The sequence below is a fragment of the Astatotilapia calliptera genome, chromosome 23, assembly GCF_900246225.1.
Source record: "Astatotilapia calliptera chromosome 23, fAstCal1.2, whole genome shotgun sequence".
NCBI classification, from domain to species: Eukaryota; Metazoa; Chordata; class Actinopteri; order Cichliformes; family Cichlidae; genus Astatotilapia; species Astatotilapia calliptera.
In genome coordinates this window covers 9,122,811-9,147,515 of record NC_039323.1, presented here as the reverse complement: position 1 = coordinate 9,147,515, position 24,705 = coordinate 9,122,811, and the positions used below count along the sequence as shown (strand labels likewise).

The 24,705-nt window shown below is 42.3% G+C and overlaps 1 protein-coding gene across 4 annotated transcripts in view; it reads right to left on the bottom strand.

The window, feature by feature from the left end:
- Positions 1-1,682: 1,682 nt before the first annotated feature.
- Positions 1,683-24,705, bottom strand: part of nhsa (Nance-Horan syndrome a (congenital cataracts and dental anomalies)) — a 64,360-nt gene continuing 41,337 nt past the window's right edge. For 2 of the 4 annotated variants that reach the window (XM_026157586.1, XM_026157589.1), the window contains exons 2-9: positions 14,167-14,319; positions 13,524-13,636; positions 11,779-11,841; positions 10,002-10,194; positions 7,666-7,797; positions 3,308-6,154; positions 2,397-2,520; positions 1,683-2,314 (exon numbers count right to left, since the gene is read on the bottom strand). In XM_026157586.1, the coding sequence (XP_026013371.1) occupies positions 1,690-2,314; positions 2,397-2,520; positions 3,308-6,154; positions 7,666-7,797; positions 10,002-10,194; positions 11,779-11,841; positions 13,524-13,636; positions 14,167-14,319 (4,250 nt within the window). In that variant the 3' untranslated portion in view covers positions 1,683-1,689. Of the gene's footprint in view, positions 2,315-2,396; positions 2,521-3,307; positions 6,155-7,665; positions 7,798-10,001; positions 10,195-11,778; positions 11,842-12,075; positions 12,121-13,523; positions 13,637-14,166; positions 14,320-24,705 lie in introns of all 4 variants that reach the window. The other 2 variants (XM_026157587.1, XM_026157588.1) reach the window with 2 other exon arrangements.

Below are 24,705 nucleotides of genomic sequence, written 5' to 3'. Positions count from 1 at the left end.
AATAAAAAATAAAAATTCCAGCACTTCATTGCATATTTTTGATCAAAGGTTTTTTGTGTATGTTATAAAAATAAATATATTTAGATTGGTTTGAGACAGAAAATATAGAAGTTATATTTTTTTGAATATTGAGGGGCAGAAAATGCCAAATCCAGACATTTCTCTTTTCAAGAGACTTAATAACCCGGCTCCATATTTAACCATACAATCAAAAATCTCACAAAAACACTCAACTTGCTGTGACCTCAGCTGCTTCATCACATATTTTCTCCTGTTGGATAAAATAAGGCATATTTGATCCTCTGAGTACTTTCCACTTGCCTCTTTCGACAATGCATAAACACATCATGTCAGCAAACCAGAAATGACCATTGGTAAGTTTTTCTTTATGACTTCAGCATTCTTTTCCAGCTCTCCGAGTTCCCTGCCTCGAACTTTTTGATCACTTTTTCATGTCCCATGTTAACACCTGCTCCTTTCTTGTCTCACGAGATTGTCAAGTTAGTGCTCGGCTTTGACACTTCCTGTCTCACCAATAATTACGTCTACCATTTCTTGCTATATGTACAGTATGTTAAAATATTCTAATAATAAGCTTTGATATAATTTAGTATATGACAAACTGAGTAAAATATACATAGTATCAATTCTGTTTACAGGAAATATGAATAGGGACTGAATGTTGACATTTGTCAATTCTGATGTTCATTTTGAGGGTATTAAAATCATTCGATGTAACTGGTTAGAGGAAATGTCCGTCTAATTGTATTCACAGAATACATACGGTTAATTATAACAGATCAACTTCTCTTGCTTATTTCTAAAAACGTTACGTTGTTGGGTTGGGTCTACAAGACTTTGGGAAATGTGCCTTAAACTAACAGAACAGCTATTAAACTCATTTCCAGCTCCATACTTTTATTTGCAGACTCTAGAGTAGCTTAGAGTGATTCACAGTTCATAATAATGCTTATTTATTTTATATGGGATGGTACCGCCTCTGACCATACTGGGGATCTCCATTAATTCTGACAGAGTTTTAGGTCAAAAAAGATTACTTTTAGGTGCACTGACCTCATTATTATACCTTGAACTCTGGCCATGTGTTGCTATGAGCATCACATATATATGGAAGCCTGTTTCCGCCACAAAAAAAAAAAAAGTATTCATAACTCCAAATTTCGAGTTATCTTTCTCAAAAAGTAACTTTACATTTTGACTTACTTTTCTTCAAAATTTTGAGTTAGTAACTCGCCATATCCTTCTGGTTAACAAGAAAATGACGTCATTCACGTAGATTACTGATTGGCAAAGCTAACTCTAAATTTGGAGTTACTTTTCTTAAAATTTTGAGTTAATAAGTCAAAATTCCATACATATATGATAGAAAATAAAGAAAAGAAAAATAGGTCCCCGTTTAAATTTAGAACTGAGAAGATTTTCCGGTTTGTAAATCATATTTTTCCATATAATGCAGACGCAAAACAAGAGCCAACTGTTCATTTCATAAAGATGTTTTCTTAGAAATGCAGTCTGTATAAAACACCATCAATTACTAAATTTATGATTTTCTTTAAAAAATGTTCACGTTCGTCTAATTTTCTCTCCTTCTCTCCTCATTCTGGTCCATCTTTTTTTGTTTGTCTGTTTGCTGTAAACTAATAAAATTACTTAATTATTGCTTTTTTTTTATGTGGAGCCCTGCGATGAGTGGTCGTCATGAGGGCTCCCATCCGAGTTCTCTGTCTCACCCTCAGAGATGGCCTGCATGGGCGTTGAGTACAGCCTGCTGCGCATGCTGTAGCGGCTGCTGTTGGCAGGTGGTGGGATCCTGGAGCGTCCCTGCCTTGAGGCCGCAGATGTATGGAAGGATTTCGGTGAAAAGCCCTCTGCGTTGGTTTTCAAGTAGGGGCTGGAAAGGTGGTCTTGTCCTGATTGGGGCTGCTGCTGAGGGAAGGTGTTGTCGTCGGGGTGTATGGGTGACTCCATTAGAGTGTCTCCAAGTGATTTAGGGGTGATGGGACTCTTGAGGATCTCTGTAGCTGACATGCGGTAACTAGTGTCGGAGCGGCTTCCTTTCTTAAGCAGCAGTAGTTTGAACTCCTCGTTGGAGGTGCTGGACTTTTTTGCATTCCTGTAGATGGGACCGGGGACTCTGTGCAGGCCAGGTGGGGTCACAGCGGAGGAAGGTGATGCCACAGAGATAGGGGAGCTTGCAGTGCTGTTAGGTGGCGTGTTCCCCGAAGCGCCACCGAGGCGATTCCTCACACCCAACTCGGCAGAGTCTTTTCTCCCCAACACTTTCCTTTTAGACCTGAAGAAGACCACATTGATTAAAGAATTTCTGTACATTTTGAGTATACACAAACAAAATCCTATCTATCTAAGATACTAACCTGTGTATCATAGCGAATAAATCCTCAGTGGTGCGAGACTTAGTGGGGGACAGAAACACGGTGTCATCCTCTGGCCTTGACTCATCATGCACTGAGGACAGAGTGCTGTCACTGAGAGTGGAGTCTGTTAACAGGAACATTTCACACATATGAATATACTGCATCCTGTATATTCCACACTAACCAACCATTTAGCAATTTTTCATAATTTGTTTTGTTCAAAAAGCTCATTCAATTATTAGATATATCAAGTTTCAGCAGCTTTTGTATAAGTAAAATTACAGAAGAGATTCAGTTTACATACATAAAAAAGATCGTTTCCGCACCCTTAAAATTTATCTTGCACCTCCATCCTAGAACTTTTATTCACAATTAACAAGCTCTATGATCCTTTACAGGGGTCAGCAATTTTTTGAGCCATAAATCCTATTTCAGAGAATATTCCCACAATTGGAAGAACTTAGGGACAAAAACAGGCAGAATTGACCTCCATCCACCCATTTTATTAAATGTTTATCCAGCTTACAGTCTCAGAGGGGCTGCAGTCTACCCCAGCAGTCACAGAGCAAAATGAAGGGTACATCATATCAGCCTGAGCAGGTTGCCAGTCCCTCACAGGAGCAGAGAGAGGCAGATAACCACACAGTCTCACATCCAAACCTACAGGTAATTCAGAATCACCAGTTACCCAAACACACACACAGCTTTGTGTCACAGGAGGAAGTCCAGACAGGCACACAGAAAACATGCAAACTCCACACAGAGATGACAGACCTTATTGCTGTGGCAGCGCTAATGACTGCAACAGACAGTACAGAGGCAAAAAGCAGGAGAAAAAGGTGCAGAGCAGAGAGTTGCATTGAGTACAAACTGGGGTTGAGGAGGGGATCACAAGGACATTAAGTCATTACCTTTACTAAAATAGTCCTCCATGTCTGGCATGGACTCCTTGCTTTCCTGTGAGATACATTCGGATGACTCGCCCAATGAATCCATTTCTTTGCTGTCTTCATTGCTGATTGGACTGCTTTGCAGCGTCTCCAACTGACTGTCAGTAGCAGGCACTTTATCCTGACTGCTGGGTCTATTGGGGGAACTGTGTAGGACAGGAGGAGGAGGAGGAGGATACGCCTCTTCTTCTTCTTCAGAGTGCTGTTGCTGTAAAGTCTCAGACTGTGAGCTGAAGTCTCCGAGGCAGGCAGGTGTTTCTGGCAGCTCTCTACAGGTCTCTCTTTCTTGACTTCTGGTTTGTTCGGGGACTTCTGGACCTTTCTGGTTCAAACATGAGTCTGACTGGAGCCTGACTGTTGTCACACACTTTGCAGGAGCCTCTTGCTCCGGCTCGTTCCTTGTCTCAGTCTCACATGCTGACCTTCCACTTGTAAGCTCTTCATTTGAGGTAAACACACCTGACTCCTTTGAGGATAGGTGAAGATGATGGTGGTGTGAGTTGTACAGTGCGGGACTCTTAAGCTCTAAAGATTTACTAGTGGAAAGTTTGCTAGGTGAGTTCACAGTGGGATATTGGAATTTGGAAGTGGTGTGATTTTCATGCTGCTCCTTACTGATCGATCGGAGGTGTACTGAGTTCAGCACCGTGGGCGTAATGGACAGGCAATAGGCGTTGAATACCTCTGGGTTGTGAGGTACTATAGGCTTGGCTGACACTGCTGCTTTTTGTTTGTTTTGGTGAAGGATTTGCATCTGGGTCTTGTAAGCTGTCGCCTTGTTGTTGACGCTGTGAAGGGCACTTAAGTCGAGATGAGAGGGAGGGATAATTGGCAGCTCCAGATCTCTCTTTGAGGTTGCACCATCCCTAGAGGACAGTGACTGAAGTGAAAGTGATGAGAGAGAGGACTTCCTCTCTGGGACTTTGGGCTTCCTTTTACCACTTGATGGAGACAGTGGCCCAGGGAAAAAGGTAGAGGGAAATGAGGAGGTGGGTGTTTCTGATTGACTGGAGTAGCCACTGGATGGGCTTGCCAGGCCTGCCAACTTCTCTGGGGATATGAGCTTGAAATCTTCCTCGACTGATGGAAGTGAAGGGGTGGTAGCTCTGGAGCCAGACTGGGACGTCTGCGACTCAGAGCTATCCTGTGACTTGATGCATTCAATAACCGTCGTACCTGTAGCTGTGCTGGAGTTTGACAACGATCGGTAAGGATCTGTGGATTTCAAATCATTCAGGAGCCACAGATCTGCATAGTCTGACTGCAAAACCCCCTCATCCTTAAATGAATGTGTATCTGTGGAGACTAAGTCGGGTAGATCAGCTGAGCCCTCAACCCCCCAGCCTACCCGGGTTTCTCTGACCAGTGAGGAGTTTTCAGTGTGAGCCAGAGAGCCAGACAAAGCCAGCTGCAGTTTCCTCTCCTTTGCAGACAGATGAAGTTGCTGCCCACATGTAATCTTTGGTTCTTTCTTAATAGGGATGTTTCCCTCACTGCATATTTTCCTTAAGGAGGAGCTCCTCTTAGGTGGCGATGGCTTCACCTTTGGTTTTTTTAAGGAGAGGCAGCGTCTTCCCAGTGTCATGTGACCACTTGAGTCTGACAGGCCACAGTCAGTGCCTGAGGGTGCATAGTTATTATAAGTGAAGCTTTGGCTACCTTTCAAGCCGCAGTCAAAGTGCATGGAGGTGTAGTAACCTTCGTTGTCCACAGAGTAGTGCGAGACGGTGTCTGCTTTCTCTGACGGTGGTTTGTCGGAGAAGCTGCTCTCACAGGTAGCCATACTGGTGAAACTGGGGCAGCCCAGACTGCTCTCAGCCTCTCTGCTTGGCTCGGGGCTGAAGCCCTGTGACCCCGGAGGCTCTGGATTGGGGTAACTCCACTCCCCCTCGATGGGATTGCTGACACCAACTTCTTCTAATATGTCCATAGCTGTGGAGGAGAAGGAGCCTGCTCTTTGGGTCCTGAGGCCCTGATAGTGGTCCAGCAAGAAGCCTGTCTGGTCATCGTTAGTATGAGTGGCAGCGTTTAAAGAGAGCTCAGAGTCACAGTGGGAGGAGCCGGTCAGAGGTGGAGATGCGGCAGGAGGGATTGTTTCTGATGTCTGGGAGGGGCATGTGGAACTGCTCCCGCTCCAGTTCCCGCTGGAGGACTGGTGGTCCTCCTTATGGTCTATCTGGCCTCCCAGCACTGCTGCAGCAGAGATGGAGTGCATAGGGCTGCTGAAGGTGTCCGAGCTAGATGAGATCTCACAGCTGCCCATGTCAGCTTTTCTAGGCAGGTGAGATCTGGTCCGTTCCATCCAGCTGCGCTCCGGACTCTGTGACAGCTGCTTGTACTTAAGGCTTCCTAGCTGGTGTTCAGACATGGCCTGGTCATCAGTACTCTCCTCTTCATCCTTCAGAGTCAACTTCCTAGAGCCAGTCAGAAACCCCTCAGTGTCGAAGGGGGAAAGGTCCTCCTCATCGTCGCTGTCGTTATGTCCGTTGTCCAACATTCGGCTGGTGTCTCGGGGCAGACTCCGAGAACGCAGGTGTGCTCCAACGGAGGCACTGAACATGGCGTCCGAGGTCTCAGGGAGGGAGGAGATGTTTCCTGCAGAATGTGAGAGGGAGAGGGAGACTCCCTGGCCTCTCTGGAGCCTGATCCTCCTTCGAGATGGTGCTCCTGAGATCAAAAAGTCTTCTGTCTGACAACCCGAGTCTCTGGTGTTGAGATGGCTGGCAAACTCTTGCATGGAAGGGGTGATATCTGCACTGGCGTGAACTATCACTGTCCGCTCTCTGGAGCCAGGAGAGTCATCAGAATCTGTGAGAAGCAAGACGCACACAAAATACAAGAATAAGAAATTCAAATGTCTTTCTTCATGTATTTAAAGGTAACCTGTTATAAAAAAAATACTTTCAGGTGCTCCACTTGTCACAAAGTGTCACCACAGGAGGTGGTTGCACGTTTGATTTGGCAGATCTTTACACTTTTGCCCTTCCTGAGAGAAACTGCAAGGGATTTGTGTCTGTTGTAATGCTTGTCTTTATGTTCTGTCATATATAAACTGCTACAATTGTGGATGCTCAAATCAAACATGGCCAAAGTTTCAAATAAGAAAATCAAGTATATATGTAGAAGTAATCCTTGTGAGTCAAACATGCTTGAAATACTCTTTCAGGCAGTTTTTCTATTCTTGGTTTGTGACGATGTCACTGAGAGGGATATGCCAAATATGATAATTTCAGCCATACAGTGGAAGGACCTGTACAGCTTGTTTTGGACAGGACGGCCTGCATTAAGGCCCAGAAAAACATAAACAAGCATTATTTTGAACTGTGAATCACGCAAAGCTACTCTAAGCATGGTCCAAGAAAACTAATATGGAGCTGGAAATGAGCAGTATGAGTGGGGTGGGGGAGTTCCAACCGGCACTTTGCATCTTCCCATCTTATTTTCCATCAACTCTGCTGTTGATGGTCCAATGAAAATATTATAGGGATAGTTAACCACTAAATACAGTTTGCAACACTGATAGATGCACACTTCTTAATACACAGTTAAATTTGGTAGCTGTAGTTTGGTAGAAAGAAAACAGTACCCATATGAAGTTCTTTAAATGTATTTTTTGGAGAACCACTGTATTCAATAGAATACATACATCTACAAGTCTGAATTGGGTACTAACTCAGTCCAAAACAACAGTGATGAATAAATGTGTAGTAGGTAGGTATCGTGCTGTCTAAAAAAATCTTAAAATAAACATTTTCCCTCTTATTATAAGCTTCTGGTATTTTTTAAGTCAGGGGAAGCTGTTTGCCAGCCACAAGTAAATGCAAAAATGCAAAAAAAAAAACCCATCCTACTTAATACCAGATACTAGGCCAATTGTGTGGTGGAATTAAACGGCATTCAGCAAACATGAGAAACATTTAAACCCCACAACTATGAAAAGGTTGTGAAAAATAAATGCTAACAAGGTCCACTAGGTAAAATCAAGCAAAGCAAGCATGTGACAAGATTACCACAACTATGCACAGTAATTGAGGAGCAGTTTGGATTTGTTTCAGGATAATTCAAACAATAGTCAAAGTAGTCCAGATAGTATTTTAGTAATTATCTGAGTTAAAAAAAAAAAATACTATTTAACTATGCATTTAGTTCAGAAAGCAGTACTGGCCAATGTGAATTTGGTATTCAAAAATACCTTATAATTGTAACATATGCGCTTGTGCACTACACTCACTATTAGTTCTAGTAACTACATAAAACAATAGAGGAAAAACGAAACTGAATCAAGTTTGTGTTCGCATGTGTCAGTTTAAGGAACATACCTAAGTCTCGCTGCACCTGTCTCGGAACGCCGGCAACAGTCCTCCGTCTCCTCAGCTTCCGTCTCCTCTGAAGCAAAGACTGCGAGTGAACGAGCGAGCAACGCACACTAGCATCTCTGTCAAAGCCAACCCCTGCAATGGAGACAGCACATCTGAGGAATCTTTGTTTGGTGGCGACTGCAGAGATTCCTTCTTTAACTCTCACGCTGTCACATAAAGAAACATTTAAGGTGACGCTCGGCCGTACCAAATTTAGGTGTTGCACAAAAATAGCAGTGAGGAGTGGAGCAAAGAGATCTGACAGAACTCAAAGTAGTAAGTTATTTACTGCTTAACGTAATGACAAAGCAGTAATTGTAAGAAACTTTGGAAAAGGACAGAAAACAAATGGTACTGATGATGGGTTTTGTACACATAAGAGAACTCCTGATGTGCAGGGTTCTGCTTTCCCTCTCTATATGATTTACTGTCATGTGATTGCAGGTCAGAGCTTTCAGCTCCATAGCGATTGCTGTGCTTTGCTTACAATGTGCATTTTTTACCCTCCACTGTCTCTGACTCGGCCGGTGTTGTTGTACAGCTCTCCTTTTGAGTGAAAATGAGCGAGAGTAAATAACGTCAGGCTGCCCTTTTCAACAATCTGGACAGAACTAATCAGCATTCATGTCATTGCATCTCGCCTCTTTGCAACAGCAGGCACAAAGCGTCAAAGGATGAGAAACAAAGTTAACTGGGCACAAAGCATGACTTGCACATTGAGAGTGACTGGAGCAACATTAATTGTGGCTTGTTTAGTAGTGATTGAACTGCAACACTTCCTTATATCTTCCAGGTACTTCATTGTTTCAAGAAAATTAGACAGTGAACAAAAATTTTAGTATCATGAGGAAGAGCCAAAACCAAACATTGTTCATTTGAGCACATATAGTTAACTTCATCTCCCTTTTAGTTTTCAATTTATGTTTTTAGTTTTTTTTAACAGTTTAATATACTTTTAGTAAATAATTTTCAAATGTTTAATCACAGTTTTTAGCAAAATACTGTCCTGTTTATCCATTAACCTAGCTTACAATGTTGTTAGTAGCATTAGTTAACAGTTTTAACTGTTAATCCATAAATTTAGCTTATGTAGATAACACCTTTTAAATAAAAACTTTAGGTTTAACTGCTCACCAACTTAAAAAAAATGGCCAACATATTAAACTAATATTTCTTCTTCTTCTTTTTTTGGATAGCATTATCTAATATTTTCAGCTGTTAATCCATTTAGCTAAAAATGATTATAGCTATTTGCTAACAGATTGACTGTTAGGACTTACTACTTGTAATTTACTAGAATTTACCAATTTTTATAAATTATGCTGAACAATTAATCATTTTTTTGTTGCTAATTTATAACAGTGTTATCTAAAAAATATAACAGCTGTTTACATTATTTACTACTGCTTTTCAGCTCCATTACTTTCAGTCAGGTTAATAGTTTTGCTAACTTTTAACTAGATTAGCTAATTAGTAATTAGTAAATCCCTAACTTATGGTAGAAGTAAAAAATATTAAAATACCTTTTTTTTTTTTTTTTTTTTTTTTTTTTTTTACTGAGTGTTAGCAAGTTGTGTCGCTACTCTAAAAATATAGCTATGGGAAAGTGATAGCTTAGCTTGCCAGCTCTAGCAATCAGAAGAAACAGAGGGAAAGAGCTAGCTTAGCACTATGTACAAATCAACCACCCCCATGACCTATAACGAATATGGGTACATAGGAAGGTCAGCATGTAGAACTACTGCTATAATGGCTAATTAGCCTGAAAAAGGGGATGATTTGTTTATTTTAGCATGACTGAAAACAAAGGTTAAACAATAAGCTTGGCTTTGCTAAAATGTATATAAATCCAACTAATCTTTATATCACTTTTTTTTTTTTTGAGCAAAGGAAAAATGTAAATTTACACTTTTATGGCAAGACTGGTGCCTTAAATTTCATTTTGCCAAAAATCACAAAATTATTTTTAAACACTTCAGGTTTTGTAAAGATTTGAAAATACATTATATGAGCTGTAATTACAATGTTTCAGAGCTGCCTCTACGCTGTGCGTCTTTGCTTTTTCACCTTCCAAAGTCAAGCAAGCTGGCTCCTTGTTTCCAGTCTTTATTCTAAACTTAATATAAGCTGGTTGTTGCTTTGTTGTCTGAGTGGTATCAATATTCCTATTTAACACTAAAGGAAAAAAAGTTTATATGCAGGGAAAAAAACCCCCAGAAAGGTGGCTGCAACTGCTGACAACTGCACACCACACCTTAGTTCAGTCACAACAATCAGATTCAGTGATTTCAATTTACCGGTCACATTAATGGGGATGACACATGAGGTGATGACTTGGGAATTGCTTTTCATTCTCTCTTCTGGAGTGGGCAGCGGCAGAGCTTTAGACCAGTTAGTCTGCTTGTCCAGGGTGGAGGGGATGTTAGGGATGGGAAACTTAGACCGGTGACCTAGAGCCACCCCGTCAGAGTCGGGGTCAGAGGGCGCAGCCTGCAACAGATGGATATTTGCATGGTTAGATTGTTAAGGTTAGGCCAGCATTACATGAAATATGGTTTGGCGGAGTTAGAAAGTGACCAAACTCAGCTTCAGGAAGGGGAATGTGCTGATTAAAGTAAGGGATTAGACTGGTATTGTCCAAGTGTTTATTTGGGAAAGAACTGAAGAGTAGATGAAGAGATTAGTGTCTTATTAATAATCTGCAGCAGTCAGTGCTCCCTTCTTTGCAGGCAGAACAGAGGTAAATCAATACACATGCCCTTCCAGCTGCTGAGTTTAATGTTGGAGTGCAAAGAAACCATTAAGTCATGGAAATGAACAGCATGCTTCGGAAAAAAGGGAGAATGGAAAGCACAAGAAGCATTCAAAGAATCTCTACGTCATGCAAAAATTAAGGTTCAGAAACCCGACTGTGTCCGAGCCTCAGGCTAATAAAAAGTTTGACACACACACACACTACAGAACACGTCTTGACAGATACTTTACAAATAAATAAAATGATGCCTCCTTCACTCACAGGATATGACAAACTATAACTTCAATTCTTAGCTCATGCTCCAACATTCCAAAATTTTTCCGAGGGTCTCCTGCATCATAACAAGTGTCCAGAAATCTCTGAGAGGAAATACTTCACAGCAGCGTTCCTCAACCATGGGCCTCCTCAGACTCTGCAGAGCCACTTGTCTTTATATCTGCATGCTAAATGAATTTCTTACCTTGAGATTCCAACACAGAGACACATGTGAAACTGGGAGTGATTCTCAGTTTCAACTGGTTCCCACCTCCACAACCCGACAACCTCCCACCCCCATTTAAAGGCAACCCTCGAGCCTTTGTGCTCCCTGTTCCCAGCAGACCAATGAGACCCTGACAAAACCCCGACCACAAAAGAAACTGGTTTCCTTGGAAACTTCTCGCAACTAGGAGGGAAAAAAAAATCAAAGGAAGACCATTTACAGCTGATTTGTTTTGAGAACGGTTTCAGGAGTGCCTGAGAGGAGGGATGAGCGGGCTGAGAGAAAGAGACGAGGGATTTGAGAAAAAGGAGGAAGAGTGGGCACGTACGGGATGAGGGGAAATAAAAAAGGAGCGGCAGAGTTTGAAGCTCATTCCTGTCTCACGACGGGCATCAAGCACGATACTTGTTTAAAAAAAGAAAAGAGAATCAAGAGAGAAACACGAGGCTGTCAGCTGTACAGTGGGGAAACCACAGCACAGAGGGATCATGGGTAATCACAGGCGCAAGTTTCGAGAAGCCGACCCTATCATTAGAGAAACCCGGGCGGCTGTGATTGTGGCCCACATACACATTCCTCACATACTCCAAGCCCTTCATATGAACTCAAACAACAACAACAACAGTATGTAAACATGTGATGTGTGGGTGAAACTTTAAAGAGGTGCTCGCCTTCAGTATCACCCCACCCTCTCAACCGGGTGGAGCAGGATGGCTACTACTGCCAGTAAGAGAGAGGGCATGCATTTAAAAAGAGATAAGTAGAGGTCAGTCGGGGCGGACATGTGAAATAAGGTGTTAGGAATAGGAGGACGGCGAGGGAGGGAAGGGACCAATACCTTTCTGCTCCAGGGAGAGAAGTGGCAACATTCGGTAGGGGAGGAGGAGCTGGTGGATTCGAACTGAATTACAGGGTGAAAAACAAACAAACAAAAAAGGACAAAAGCACATGGCAGGAATGAACATGGAGATCTTCAACACACAAACATAAGAGACAACATTAGGGAGGAATATGAACACTGAAATATTTGGGTCAAGGCAGGCTGGTGAGCTGATGCTGAACCAGTTATGGTGATGAAAAAATGAATAAAACATGAATGAAGCAGCACACACGTGACAAACACAGTCCCCTTTACCTGTGCTAACTGTGTCGTTGCATCTCTAAAATGCCTCTCTGGCTCCTTTGATCAAAGGAAATAAAAACCATACAAATATTATTTAAAGGGAAATCATTATGCACATTTCCAACTACATTTTTAAAAAGATTCTTGAAAACTCTGATTTGTCTTATACTGTTTTAACTCCCTTTCCCTCCCTTCATCAAGCCAACTTTCTTCTGATTGGCTCCCCTTCTCGGACAGAAGGCTTGGACAGGTGTAATGGTCATTTTTTCAGATGCTGCTTGCTGCTCTTCATTGCGCACAAGATGTCTTTTAGAATCAAGGCATTGAGAGATAACCGTCCCGTTTTAGAGGCCATAAAGTCTGTGTCAGTGATGGCGGTGGCAACGGTATCCTGCAGGTTTTAGATGTGTCCTTGATCCAACACAGCAGATTTAAATGGCTAAATGACTTCCTCAACATGTCTTTGACATGACATTTGATTCAGGTGTGTTGATCCTGGATGAGATCTAAAACCTGCAGGACACCGGCGCTCGAGTCCTGGAGTTCGAGATCCCTGATGTAAGTGAAACTTAGTGTTTTGTAGCACAATAAGTGGACAGTTAAACAAATACAGTAGGAGAAAATATAAGGCACATCTGAATGATTTATGACTGGGAATGCAGTTGGAGGCTAACTACACAAGCAGAGCCTCAGTTATGGTCACAGCACAGTGTGTGCTGTAATGTCATCGCAACCCTCAAACCATTCATATCGGTGCTTGACGTGTCTCAGTTCAGAAAGAAAGCTCTGCATCAGTGCTGGTACGGACAGATTTGTTTCACAGTTTTTCCAGAATGGATTTTCCATCTGATCCTTTTCTGTGATCTGGGACAAGCTATTATAGCATTTAGCTGTACCATAATATACTGGTACTGAAGATAACCTTGACATTTAAAAATAAAACTACAATATTTATATAAAAATGCATATTAGAATATTATAAATAACAGCGTCATTACTAAAACACAACCGGGTGTAAACTAGTGACATTTCATTAGTTTACAGTCTGGGAAAGAGAGGAGACTGACCTGAGATCATATAAGGAATATCTGCTCTTACTGATGTCAGCAAGAGCCAAGATTGGAAAAAAAAAACTGTCTTAAACTGAGTGTTTGTCTGAGCTGTTGGCTCACAGGGATTACTTGTATACGTACTGACTTCTTTATTGGAAACTATGGCCATGGGTAGTAAAAGCACTGACCACTGGTGTGGTATATGTAAGAAAATAAATAAAAGCAGATTAAGTTCCCTTTAAAATGCAATAGAAGCAACATTTGAATATCAAAAGATGATTATTTTTCACATCTGTGTCTATCAATATGAATTATAGTGATGGTGTCACTGGACTTGGTGATTTTCATACTGAAATCAAGAAGATCTTTTAAAGCAGTTTGGATCAAAGTCGAGGACAATCGTCTCACCGTTGTTAAATTTGTTCCCCTCTGAGGGGGGGGACACATCGGCATTGGGGGCACCGGCGAGATTGCGATGGTAACTCTCCGCTCCCTGCTGCCCGATCGTCTCCTCTGGTGATCTGCAGCAAAAAAGATGTAAAACACTGAAGATCAATTGTATTTGTTCACTGAGATAATAAAATATAAGTGTCGAGAGGTGTCACATGCAGACCGACCTGCGGGGTCAGATTAATCTGGTTAGATATGAGTCCTTGGTCAGCCATTTTTTCTGCATTGAATTTACCCAGGAATTATTGTGTAGTGTTGTGCTTAAGAGTGCATGACTAAAGTGATTTTGATGAATTCATAAGTGCACTTCTTTGATGCTTGACTATTTATGGTTTTTTTAAGTTGTAGATAGACTGTCTGTGTGAAAATGGCCTCTGAACATGCTTGTTATTTACGTTGTAGTTGCACAACATGTCCACTAGAGGGCACGATGCCTCCAAACACAGGCTGCAGACCTGCCTGGAAGGATGCATGTTATAGCTGAAATGTTTTTAAATGGCACATAAGGGAAAAGTGAACAGTTTATTAACTAGGCATGACAGAGAGCAGCTTTCCCTCCTGTGTTGCAATCTGAGGAGCTGAGTGCTCCTGAGGGCCTCACCTCGGTGCAGGGCCCACAGGCTGGTTTTGGCTTGCCTGTGGAGCTCTTCCACACATTCTGGCCGCGTAGAGGGATGGAAAACGTTCCTCTGCTGATGCCAGGGAGCTTGGTAGTGTGCTGTCAGCTTACTCTCCACATCCAGGTTAGATACCGCTGTCAGGGAGAGAGAGATAGCTAAAAATGACAAACCTTTTCTAGTGAAATTCAACAGTGTGGTCACAGACAATCCAGTGTCATCATTTATAAGGCACAAGGGCATCTATATGATCCTAAAACATCTCACTGAAGCACAAATTAAGCCACACCCATGTGACTAGGTAATAGTTTGAAACGTGTTGCTTTACATTGGAAGTTTAGTGAGGAGAAATGGTCACAAAAAGATCTCAATTGAATGAGCCTTCCATTAATAGAGAAAGCTCCAACAATCAGACGAACCTCTATGAGTAATCACTTGGTTTTGCTATTCTGTGGGAAGCAACGTTTTTCCAATCGTCTGGAAAAAGCCACTTTAAATCTTAGCATCAGTTTCAAGTTGTCAAGTTGTCAGATAGTCAGATGTCTATTCATATTAATGTACAGAATTCACCTGCTTGCTGCTACTACTGCACATTCACCCAGTGTATGTATATATATATATATATATATATATATATATATATATATATATATATTTGCACATGTCGAGGAGCGTGTCAGGCTACATTTCACTGTGTGTTATACTTGTATAACTATGCATGTGACAAATAAAGAACCTTGAACCTTGAAGTTCCTAACTGACTGTAGAGGCACCAGGTGTGAACTTTTGCTGCTGTAGCTCATCTCCTTCAAGCTTTGAGATGCTCTTCTGCATATCTTGTTTTTAACAACTGGTTATTTGAGTTACTATTGCCTTCAGCTTGAAGCAGTCTGGCCATTAATAAGCCACTGTCACCCAGAGAACTAACCAAATTGTTTGCGGAGGATTTAAGAGACAAAGTCACCGTCCTTCCCCATTCTGATGCTCTGTTTGAATTTCAGCAGGCTGTCTTGACAATGTTTACATGCCTGAATGCATTCATTTGGTGCCACGTGATTGGATGATTAGATACTTGTATTAACAAGCAGGTAAACCTAATGAATTGGCTGGTGGGTCATTAATTAGTTAATTTATTCTGTCACTTTATAGAGACCAGCTTTTCATCATAATTAGCTGATATTTCACTAGTTTATCCAACCTGTTATCCGATAACTTTAACAGTCAGATTTTTATCGTTCATGGATTTCCTTTAAAGGACAATGGCTACTATCAGTCCATTATTTCGTCATGCTTCTTGTAACCCTTATTGAGACATGATGGCTGCATCACGGAAAGGCAGCTTTCATCACGACTGTACTGGACGTTCATTCAGGCATTTTTGTGGTTAAAATGTGTGACGTCCACATTTTCTGAAACAAATGCAACTGATGAGCTTTGCTTTGTGGTGGCTTTGAATGTTATCTCCTTCTACATATGAACACTGAAGGGTTTTTTATTAGTTGGGAGAACAACAGAGTCAGCTTAAAGCCTGAGACTAAAAATCCAGATAATCACATCCAATGTTAGCAGCACAATAGCCTGTTTACTAATGCAATGCTATCACCTGCAGCCAAACAATAGGTATTAATGCAACCTGATAGTGTGACTTTCATCCTCTAAACACTGACCAATACATGGAATAACCCCACTGCTCCCCCTTACATCTCCTCGAGTTACTGCACCGCTTCAAATTACACATAATGCATGGAGGGGCTGCATGAATGGGGAAAGTTTGAGTTCAAAAGGATGAAGTCTGGTCTTTGTGCTGGGACTTATTTGGATGTTGACTGCTTGAAGTATGCACAGGAGTTATTCATACAAGAACAAGATGTTAGAGAGAAACCAGCATGAGTAGATTAAAATAACAGCATAGTTTGGTTGCATGAAATAAGACTCCTTCATTGAAGGCACTGGCGTGAGATAGTATCTCAGACATCTGCAGCGAAATCCAAGTAAAATCCTGAGGATTAACTGCTGAGCTTTTGCTTTGATAGCACACAAAGACAGATCTGTCAGTCTTCTCTTACCTGCCTGACATTTCTGGGCCTGTCCTTGACCGGGCAGCTTTGCCGAATCGCACTCTATCTGACCTCTGTGTCTGATGAGAGGCAGCTCTGGCTCGCAGTTTGCTTTGTGTTGCAGCCAGAAGTTAACTTTAGCCTCGTTCACACAGAAAAGGACACGGTCCAACTCCTGACTGGAGCTACTAAAGGTCAGGAATACCCATCGCAGCAGCCCGACACTAAACCTCAGCCTGTGTATCCAACTGCTGCGTATGCTAAGTGCTTTTCTAACATCACTATCACTGCTATGAATCCTCTGGCAGGTCCTTTCTAAGAAACACTGCGAAATCCCCAGGAGACGCGACGTGTTTATCAGCTACGCCGACACAACCTGACGTTTTCCAGGGTGATCTAAAAGCCCTCTGCTGTGTGACCTCGCTGAACTAAAAACACGCTCTGTGTTGCATCTCCTGCACAGCTGGAGAAGCTGGAGGTGAACTCAGCAAAGATTTACACCGGTGTGGAAGCACCGCTTCACTCGAATCTTAATGAAATTGTTTTACGCCCGCCAGATGTTTCCTACCTGCTGCCATATATGACTTTGCATGCGTGTTGTAAATAAACAGCCAGGTTTAAAATATAAAACATGAAACAGTCACCTTTGTTAGCTGCCAATTTTTTTTAAATGCAGGAAAACCCCTGTAGGACCTGGATGGATATATCTGCATTTATTATATTTATTTATTGGACTTGCCACAGATTTAATATCGGTGCAGTAATATATAACCGAGCAAACGCCCACAATATTTCAGACGTGGAGCAGATGATACGTTTGTCGTGTAAATTATGGTGAAATGAGGAGCCCTCTGACACTGCTTGTCAGCCTCTCCCCTCAGTGCTTCCCCACTGAGCTGTGAACTGTTGGCCTTGCTGTGACACCCTCAGTGTCTCACAACACACTAAAAACCCATTTGACAACAATAGCAGCCACAACTAGGACAAACACTGTGCTCTCATCATCTGACTCCATTCAACCTTCCCCGTTTTTATCGTCCTCCAGCTAAAAAACACATCAGTACTTCCTTTGACCTTGCTCGCTGAAATCTTGGTTAAGTGAGGCTGTGTTTGTGCGCCAGAGCACGAGTTCATTAGAGGCCTTTAAGAGAGGTTTTCATGGACACAGAAGTCCATATGGGCAAAGCTTTTAGTGCTAATTTAGTGGTCAGCTGTTGCCCCCAGTGAGGCCTAAGAAAACACATCAGGCTGCAGCCATCTCATTGACCTCTTGGCAGCTTTCTCTTTGTTTCACATCGGGCTGATTGATTTGCAGCATGGCTATATTGAGCCAAATGAGCCACATGGCCTCCGGTGAGAAGAAGAAGAAGAGAAAAAATTTTTTTTGAGGAGCATTTCTGTATATTTGCGTCGTTGCTTGTGGCATCTTTCTGTTAACTTTCCTGGCGAGGTGAAATCACACTCTATTATGTGCACTGTGACACTGCCTATCAATCTCATCTCCACCTCTTCATTTGCTGCAGGATCATCCCCCACTGCACTCAGCCCTGCAGGCCAGGAGAAGAGGGGCAATGAAAGCCTGCATGCATCCCCAGACTGCCTCTGCCTTGTAATTTTCTCGGTTTTGGCTCAGACAGGAGCCAAGTCAAAACAGCCTCACACCTACGCTCACACACCTACAATTTGCCAGCGGCCTGGGAGGACAGAGCCGCAGATGTCAGCCATTAGGTCACACGTAGAACTTTAGAAAAACTCTAAATCTGAACTTCTGTACATGCAACAGGCAGACAGATGAGCTTGCACATTGCTGTTTCAGCTGTGTGTAATTTACGCGAGTGAATCTTTGATTCCTTTTTTTCTTTGGGGTTACTCACGCTGCAGGACAAGTGTAGTGTGTGGGGAGCGTTTGGGTTTTTAACACGGTTCAAACTAACCGTGAAAAACAAACTCTTCATCATCGCGTCTTACATCTTGTGACAAAGTGTGAAACCGCTGTGGTTGACATGCAGAGCAGGAGCGAAGTGGGAGGTGCATGCGGCTCAATTAAAGCCTCAGTAAATTATACAGTACCTTGGGGTGTGAGGGCGATGCAGCATCCCAGAGCCATGACAATGCACGGTGGTTTAAACTCACTTTAAATCCGTCACCTGAACAGGAACTCTGCGTCCTTCGTGACTGACGGTCCCTCGGCCCTACTGACCTACAGCCCCTCTGGAACATCTGCTCACACTCCACCCCCATGTCCCCATCCCCACCCAGTGCAGGGTACAGATGGCCCAGCCGTGCCCTGACTTGGAGACCACTAATCTGTTTATGGTGTGCTATAGGAGGAGAGGAGTGTTAATCCAAACCGCTGAAACAACACTGACCGCTTAACCTACAATGAAGGATCGCGGAGGGTACGGAGGAATGCCGAAGGATGCACGGGACAGTGCATGTCCTGAACTTTTGTGTTAAATATTGCAGTTCATTCTTTAAATAAATAGTTTAGATGCTTTGAACTACTCAAGCACAATACTTTCTAATCAAATTTGTTAGTGAAAGCAAATGCAAAGCATCTAAAACTAGATGCATGGCACTCACCTGAAGAAAAAGTAAACAGACCAAACTGCTGGGAGACTTATCCTTTCATATTTTTTCTGTAATCAAAAATGAAAATGCTCCAATGTAACATCTGCGATTATTAAAGAAAACAACGCTGCTCTCCTGCTGAGTGTCCAGTCAGCTGCTGGAGAAAGTCTCCACTGAGGTCTGATTAGGAAAGCACAAAGAGTAGAGTCCCAGTGCCAGTAGGAAAAAAAACAATAATACCCCTCTCCCCAGTAATCCGCTCTGAGCCCAAATCCACCCAGCTGATGGTGATGTCGCTGCCGCCGCTGCTGACCAGCTGCATCAGGTGGGGCAAAAGATTGTTGACATTCAATAAGAAACCAACAGGCTAGCTGAGGGAAGCTTAAGAGTTGCTGAAATGTTGAAATGTTGCTGATTATAAGAGTGATGAACAGGAGAATTAATGGCAGAAATATAGCATAATATTAACCAATTAAAGAGCCAGCTACATCTGGCTGCTCTTATTCACAAGAAGTAGCCAACTCAGGCAACTCCACATGTTTGCTTTTGCAGGTTTTTCACACTGCTTGCCCTTCCTGATGCAAACATAAAGGGATTTGTGCCTCCTCTAGACATGCTCCCAACTGCATAACAGATCTAACGTAATAGCAACGGTATATATACCTAATTGCTTGTGAGAGCCAGCCAATCAGAAGAAAGCTGGCTTATACTGTGGTGAGCTAAAACTGTTTTTTCAGGTTGGGGATAAAATATTTAAGATGCATAAGGTTTATTTTTGAAATGTGAATCAGGTGAAGCTACTTTGGAGTTCAAGAATGGAAAAAAATAGAGTTGTCCTTCTAAATGATCCTCCATCATTTGGTGTTTTGATGATGGTGCTCGGTTTGGGTTGAGCTATGGGAACAGCAAAGGCTTAAATATATGATTTGTGTCAGTGTAACAACGAAGCCACCCAGTGAAGCCTCATGCTCTAATGATGGAGGCTTTTTTATGCTGAACAACAAAAGATAAAGGTGAACACTCAATACTGTTTAATTGGTCCAATAGCTTCACATATTTGCAAGCGAGAGAGCATCTGGACTTGAACCAGAGACCTCTTGATCTGCAGTCAAATGCTCTACCTCTGAGCTATACCCCCACACCAGGGCTATGTTCTCACTGTAAATGTGACCCAAGCCTTGCCAAATGCCCTGCACAGTATAACAGCCCCACGGTACTGGTGACTCCCCACAGACCCTGGATCCTACATTTCCCATAACTGCACCATGATTGCACCTCTGAAGCACTTTTTTTTTTAAAGAGAAAGCTATTATGCTTTTACTTACTTTCTCTTTACCAAAGGTCCAAATAATGAGGCTCACAGGGAATACATACCACGACCTCATTATCTGGAGGTTTGGCTGAGTTTAATATGAGCATCCAACACTGGGACAGTTTATATATGACAGAAAACTTTAAAAAGCATAATAGGTCCACTTTAATATTAAACTCCAAAGACATAAAAGCACTTTGAGGAAATCTATCATGTTTAATCAGTCATAACTCTCCAGAAAAGAAATGGGTATGTGGTTATATTATACATAGCAAAAATTAGCCAAGGGAACCTTGTAAATGAAGTTGCACTTACTTTGCAGCTTAACTGAGCACTTTTCAATACAAGCCTCATTTAAACCACACACAGCACTTTGTACACATACTCTAAATTGCCTTGGGAGCATTTAGGTTCAATCCCTGGGATTGAACCAGCATCCTTTCAACTAGAAGTCATCACACCAAATATATCCATAAGAAAAGAGCCCTTTGTGCTTTCATGCCCCTGCTTATCCACCTGTTTCACAGTCTTTGTTGTCACTGCTGTAGAAGGTGTCACTTGCTTTTAAAGCAAGGGTAATGTGGTAACTGTCCAACTTAATTGGTGTATTTAGCGTGTAACATTTAAGTGGCCCTTGGGATCGTTTCCACTCTGACACTGGACTTGCACAGACTGGTCATAGTTGAGACTAATTCTAGTACAAGTAACTGAAGGTGTTCCCATCTGTCTCTCTTCCTACCACACCTATTCAAACAGGCACTCCCTCAGCTCACCTGGAGCTTTGATGTGGGCTCTGCTTGGAATGCGATGCTGGGAACCAGGAGGTCCACAGGGGGGGTAATGAGCCTTTTTTGCAGCCCGATGCTGCTCTCAGGTGCCTGCAGGTACCACAGCAAACAGCTGCTGAGCAGTAATCAAACTGCTGGTTAACTTCCTAAAGTGCTTTACTGTCCCTCAATATGAGTCAGCTAATTATCCGGCTGAGAAACGAGGAATACGCCCATCAGGATCACGATTCTATTTATAGTCCCATAAAAGTGACATTTCAATCTACCTAATCTGTTCTTTAATGACATCACCACGGCGGGAAAAGCACGGCAGGAGTGTGAAATTATTCCTGATGAATTAAAACGCACTAAAGTCTGCTTGTGTTTCTTGACTTGAGGTCAGCACGCAGGGGTTGGCAGCGCTGCAAGCCCACACACGAAAACCCGTCTGGTGGTGAAATGAAATCACACGTGTACTTTCAGGAGACGCTGCTTTAGATTTTGGACCAGCGCCTGGAGCGCCAAACTGTCTGTCTGCTTGTGTGCCAGGAGGTACAGTGAAGGGTGAAAATGAAGAAAGGGAGGGGGAATCCCATCAGATATCACAGTTTTCCATTGTAAAACGTTAAAACACATGACCTCATGATAAACCTAATGTTCTACTGAAGGCAAATAACAAGGAAAATGCAAGAGCGAAGTGCATAAACACACAGACGACCATACAAGCTTGGAAAGCCCAAAAATATATTCATCAACAGGAAAGAAATTTCAAAACCACAACCCCAAAGCTTCCCTCCTGCGATACAATCCTCAGCAAAGCTATAAAGTTTCTGAAGTTTATCCATACCCTAAACGCACACACGCAGTTTTTAAATCATGCTGGTTAAGAATTATTTGGAATAATATCTGAAACTCTGTTGCTGCTGAGCCGAAATCCTCCCGAAGATTGACGAAGGCTCAGAGTTGTAGAAGAGGAGCGGTGCGCGATTGTTTCCTCAGCTGCTTTAAATTACCACTACAAAGTCTGTCGGCAGGCTGCGGTGACTTTGAAATACTTTCCATTTTGAACCCTCCACAGCGCTGTACATCGCAGGGTAGGCGTGACGCCAACAAAAAGATCTCCCTCTCTTTCGAGGGAGACGTTTCTGGTGGGGAAAGGAGGAGGATGTGTTGAACGTCTGACGTCCTCAGAAACATTTCCTTTGTAAACTTTTCCAGCTTGTGTAATGTTCACGAGAGTGTGCGGCGTGTTTTACAGCACGGTAATGAGCAGGCAGTTTTGCGAGAGCGTCACTGCACATTTATGCGACGCTGAATCCAGACAAATGAATAAATAGAAAGGGTGACCTGGGCTTTCATATCAACAGCAGATCAAATGGCTAAATGAAATGCGAAGGCAGTTGCTTTTGGGGAGTTGTAGCAACTTGTCGCAACTTTTAGCTCATTACTTTGGTTTTACAGTAATGCTTTGCTCTCTTTATGGTGTTTTTGCCAGTGTATAACAAACCCAACAGCCCACCGGGTGTGAGTTGACCTCCTGTCAATCCTACTGTTCAATGGATGTAGGCTAAATCATGCATTGTTCAATCATACTGGAGTTCGAGATCCTTGACGTAGCCTCTGGGTTTGAAAAATAAAGCCATTGCATTCTACTTAGTGGCCAGCAGGGGGTGAGTACAACAAAAGCTTCAAATTACATGAAAGTCTAAGGAAAAATGACCCTTTTGTTCACTTGATTTATCACCTCATTAAACACTTTCGTGATTAATTTATGTGATCAACTGTTAGTTTCAAATCTTATTGAATACTACACGATGCTCAGTTTGTAAACAGTGACAGTGATATATATATAATAAAGATGGGCTACGCTTGGTGCAAGCATCAATTTCTTTCTTTTAACTTCTTATTTTCTCACTCTGACACAGTATATATAGATACTGTATTTTTTTTAATTGACAAAAGAAAGCTTTAGAAGACTTAACTAGAAGAAAATGTTTGCAAATCTACTTATATAAGATTCTAAGCAGAGATTTAAAAGTGTATTAAGAAAAGATTTCGGATAAATGCAATTCTGAAAGCTAAACCTGCAGTTTTAAACCTCCCTCTTATTCTACTGATCCACCAAAGAGCAAAATAAGTACATCTATCAAAGTGCTACTAAAGAATGACAACATCCAGGGAGAATCCAGCTCTTGCAGCGATGCGGTGCAATCAACCCTTAGTCATGCTGAACAGCTCAAACAGCATGAGTGGGAGTTTCCACTGCACTTCTCAGCTCACTGTAATTAAATCCTGATTTACACTTATCAGGAGCAAAAACAATGATGAAATCATCTGGAATTTACCGTCCGCAGATGTTCTCTCATTAAAATCTTGTAAAAAGCCCAAACCAACTCATTCATATTAGCTTCACTTCGAATCGACTCTCACTCTGTGTTGTGAATATTTCATTACCCTGCCCTCGCCATACAACCTGACCCCCTTGAATACAGGCGTACGCTCTTTGACTCACAGCTTCTAAGCGATGAAAAGAAAAGCCTCAGTATAACAAAAACTGAATGAGAGCAACTCCCAGCCAGCAGAGATGGGCGATTCATTTTTCTCTCCTCTACATGCGCACTCAGCGGGGTCGGGAGAGGTCAGAGCCGATGCATTCAGCAGCCTTTTACCTCTTGACCTCTAGACACCTCATTATTATGTCTGCATACAGACTGTGGGGTCAGCTCACATCAGCAAACACTCAAGTAAATCACCAATTTATTGGCCACTTGTTCACAGCCTCGTTGCTGACTATAGATATTCAGTTTTCAGATGCTTAGTGATAAAAACTACCCATTTCTACATTTTTAAACTTAATAGAAAAGCAAAAAAACACTGAAAAGTTACAAATATAAACTATAAAAAAAAGTAATCGAGCAGTTCCTTAATGCACAACATAGGGGAAAATGTGAAAAACACATGTAAGAGAAAAGTAACAGCCTATATTTTTAAGTACACTTAAAATTCCTTCAACCTTTAAATCAGCAAGGAGCTCATTTTACAGCTCTGCCCTCCTGATTTGCTACAGAGGCCTTCGGGAGGCTGCAGCACGCCCTCTCATATCACATCATTTAACGGTCTTTGAGGTCACAGCTGACTCCTATTGGGCTGTAATGGCCCTCCCGCTGAGCTTGGCACGGGTTCCTGCTTTCCCTGCACCTTTGAAGTACTCACACACTCAGACTCAGCAGAGGAGGAAGGGGCGTTCCTGGGCTGGTCCCAGCTGAAAAGGCTCTCTGGGTTTCCGTAGCCTCCAGGTCCACCTGGCCTATTAGTCTCACAAATTAAAACATTCGCCCTTTGACCTCCTGCTTTTGTTCCGTCTCAGGAGCACCCAGAGAAAGGCGAACTTTTTTGGAAGAGATTTAAAGAACAAAAAGAAAAACTCATTCCCATCTTTACTGGAAGTAAAGGTAGTGTTAACCACAAGGAAGAAGATAATGAAAGCCCCTGAAGTCAGAACAAGCAGAAGAAGTAACCTGAGCAGCCTCGGCACGATCAGCTCTGTCAACATGAACCAGAAGGCTTACGGGAAAACGGTTGCATTCAAAAAGGTGAAACAAAAGTGTTTTTTCCTCTGTGGTTGGACAGGACGAGCGAGGAAGGAGCGAATTTACCTTTCCACATGCACAAAGCCAAGAAAAACAAGACGGGAACGAGAGATTAACCTGTCAACAGGCTGCATTTATGCTGCGCACATTATGTAATTTCAATACAACTCCACATGCATGACAAAGCAACATTAGACATGGGAGGATGTGTTTAATTGAACCGTTC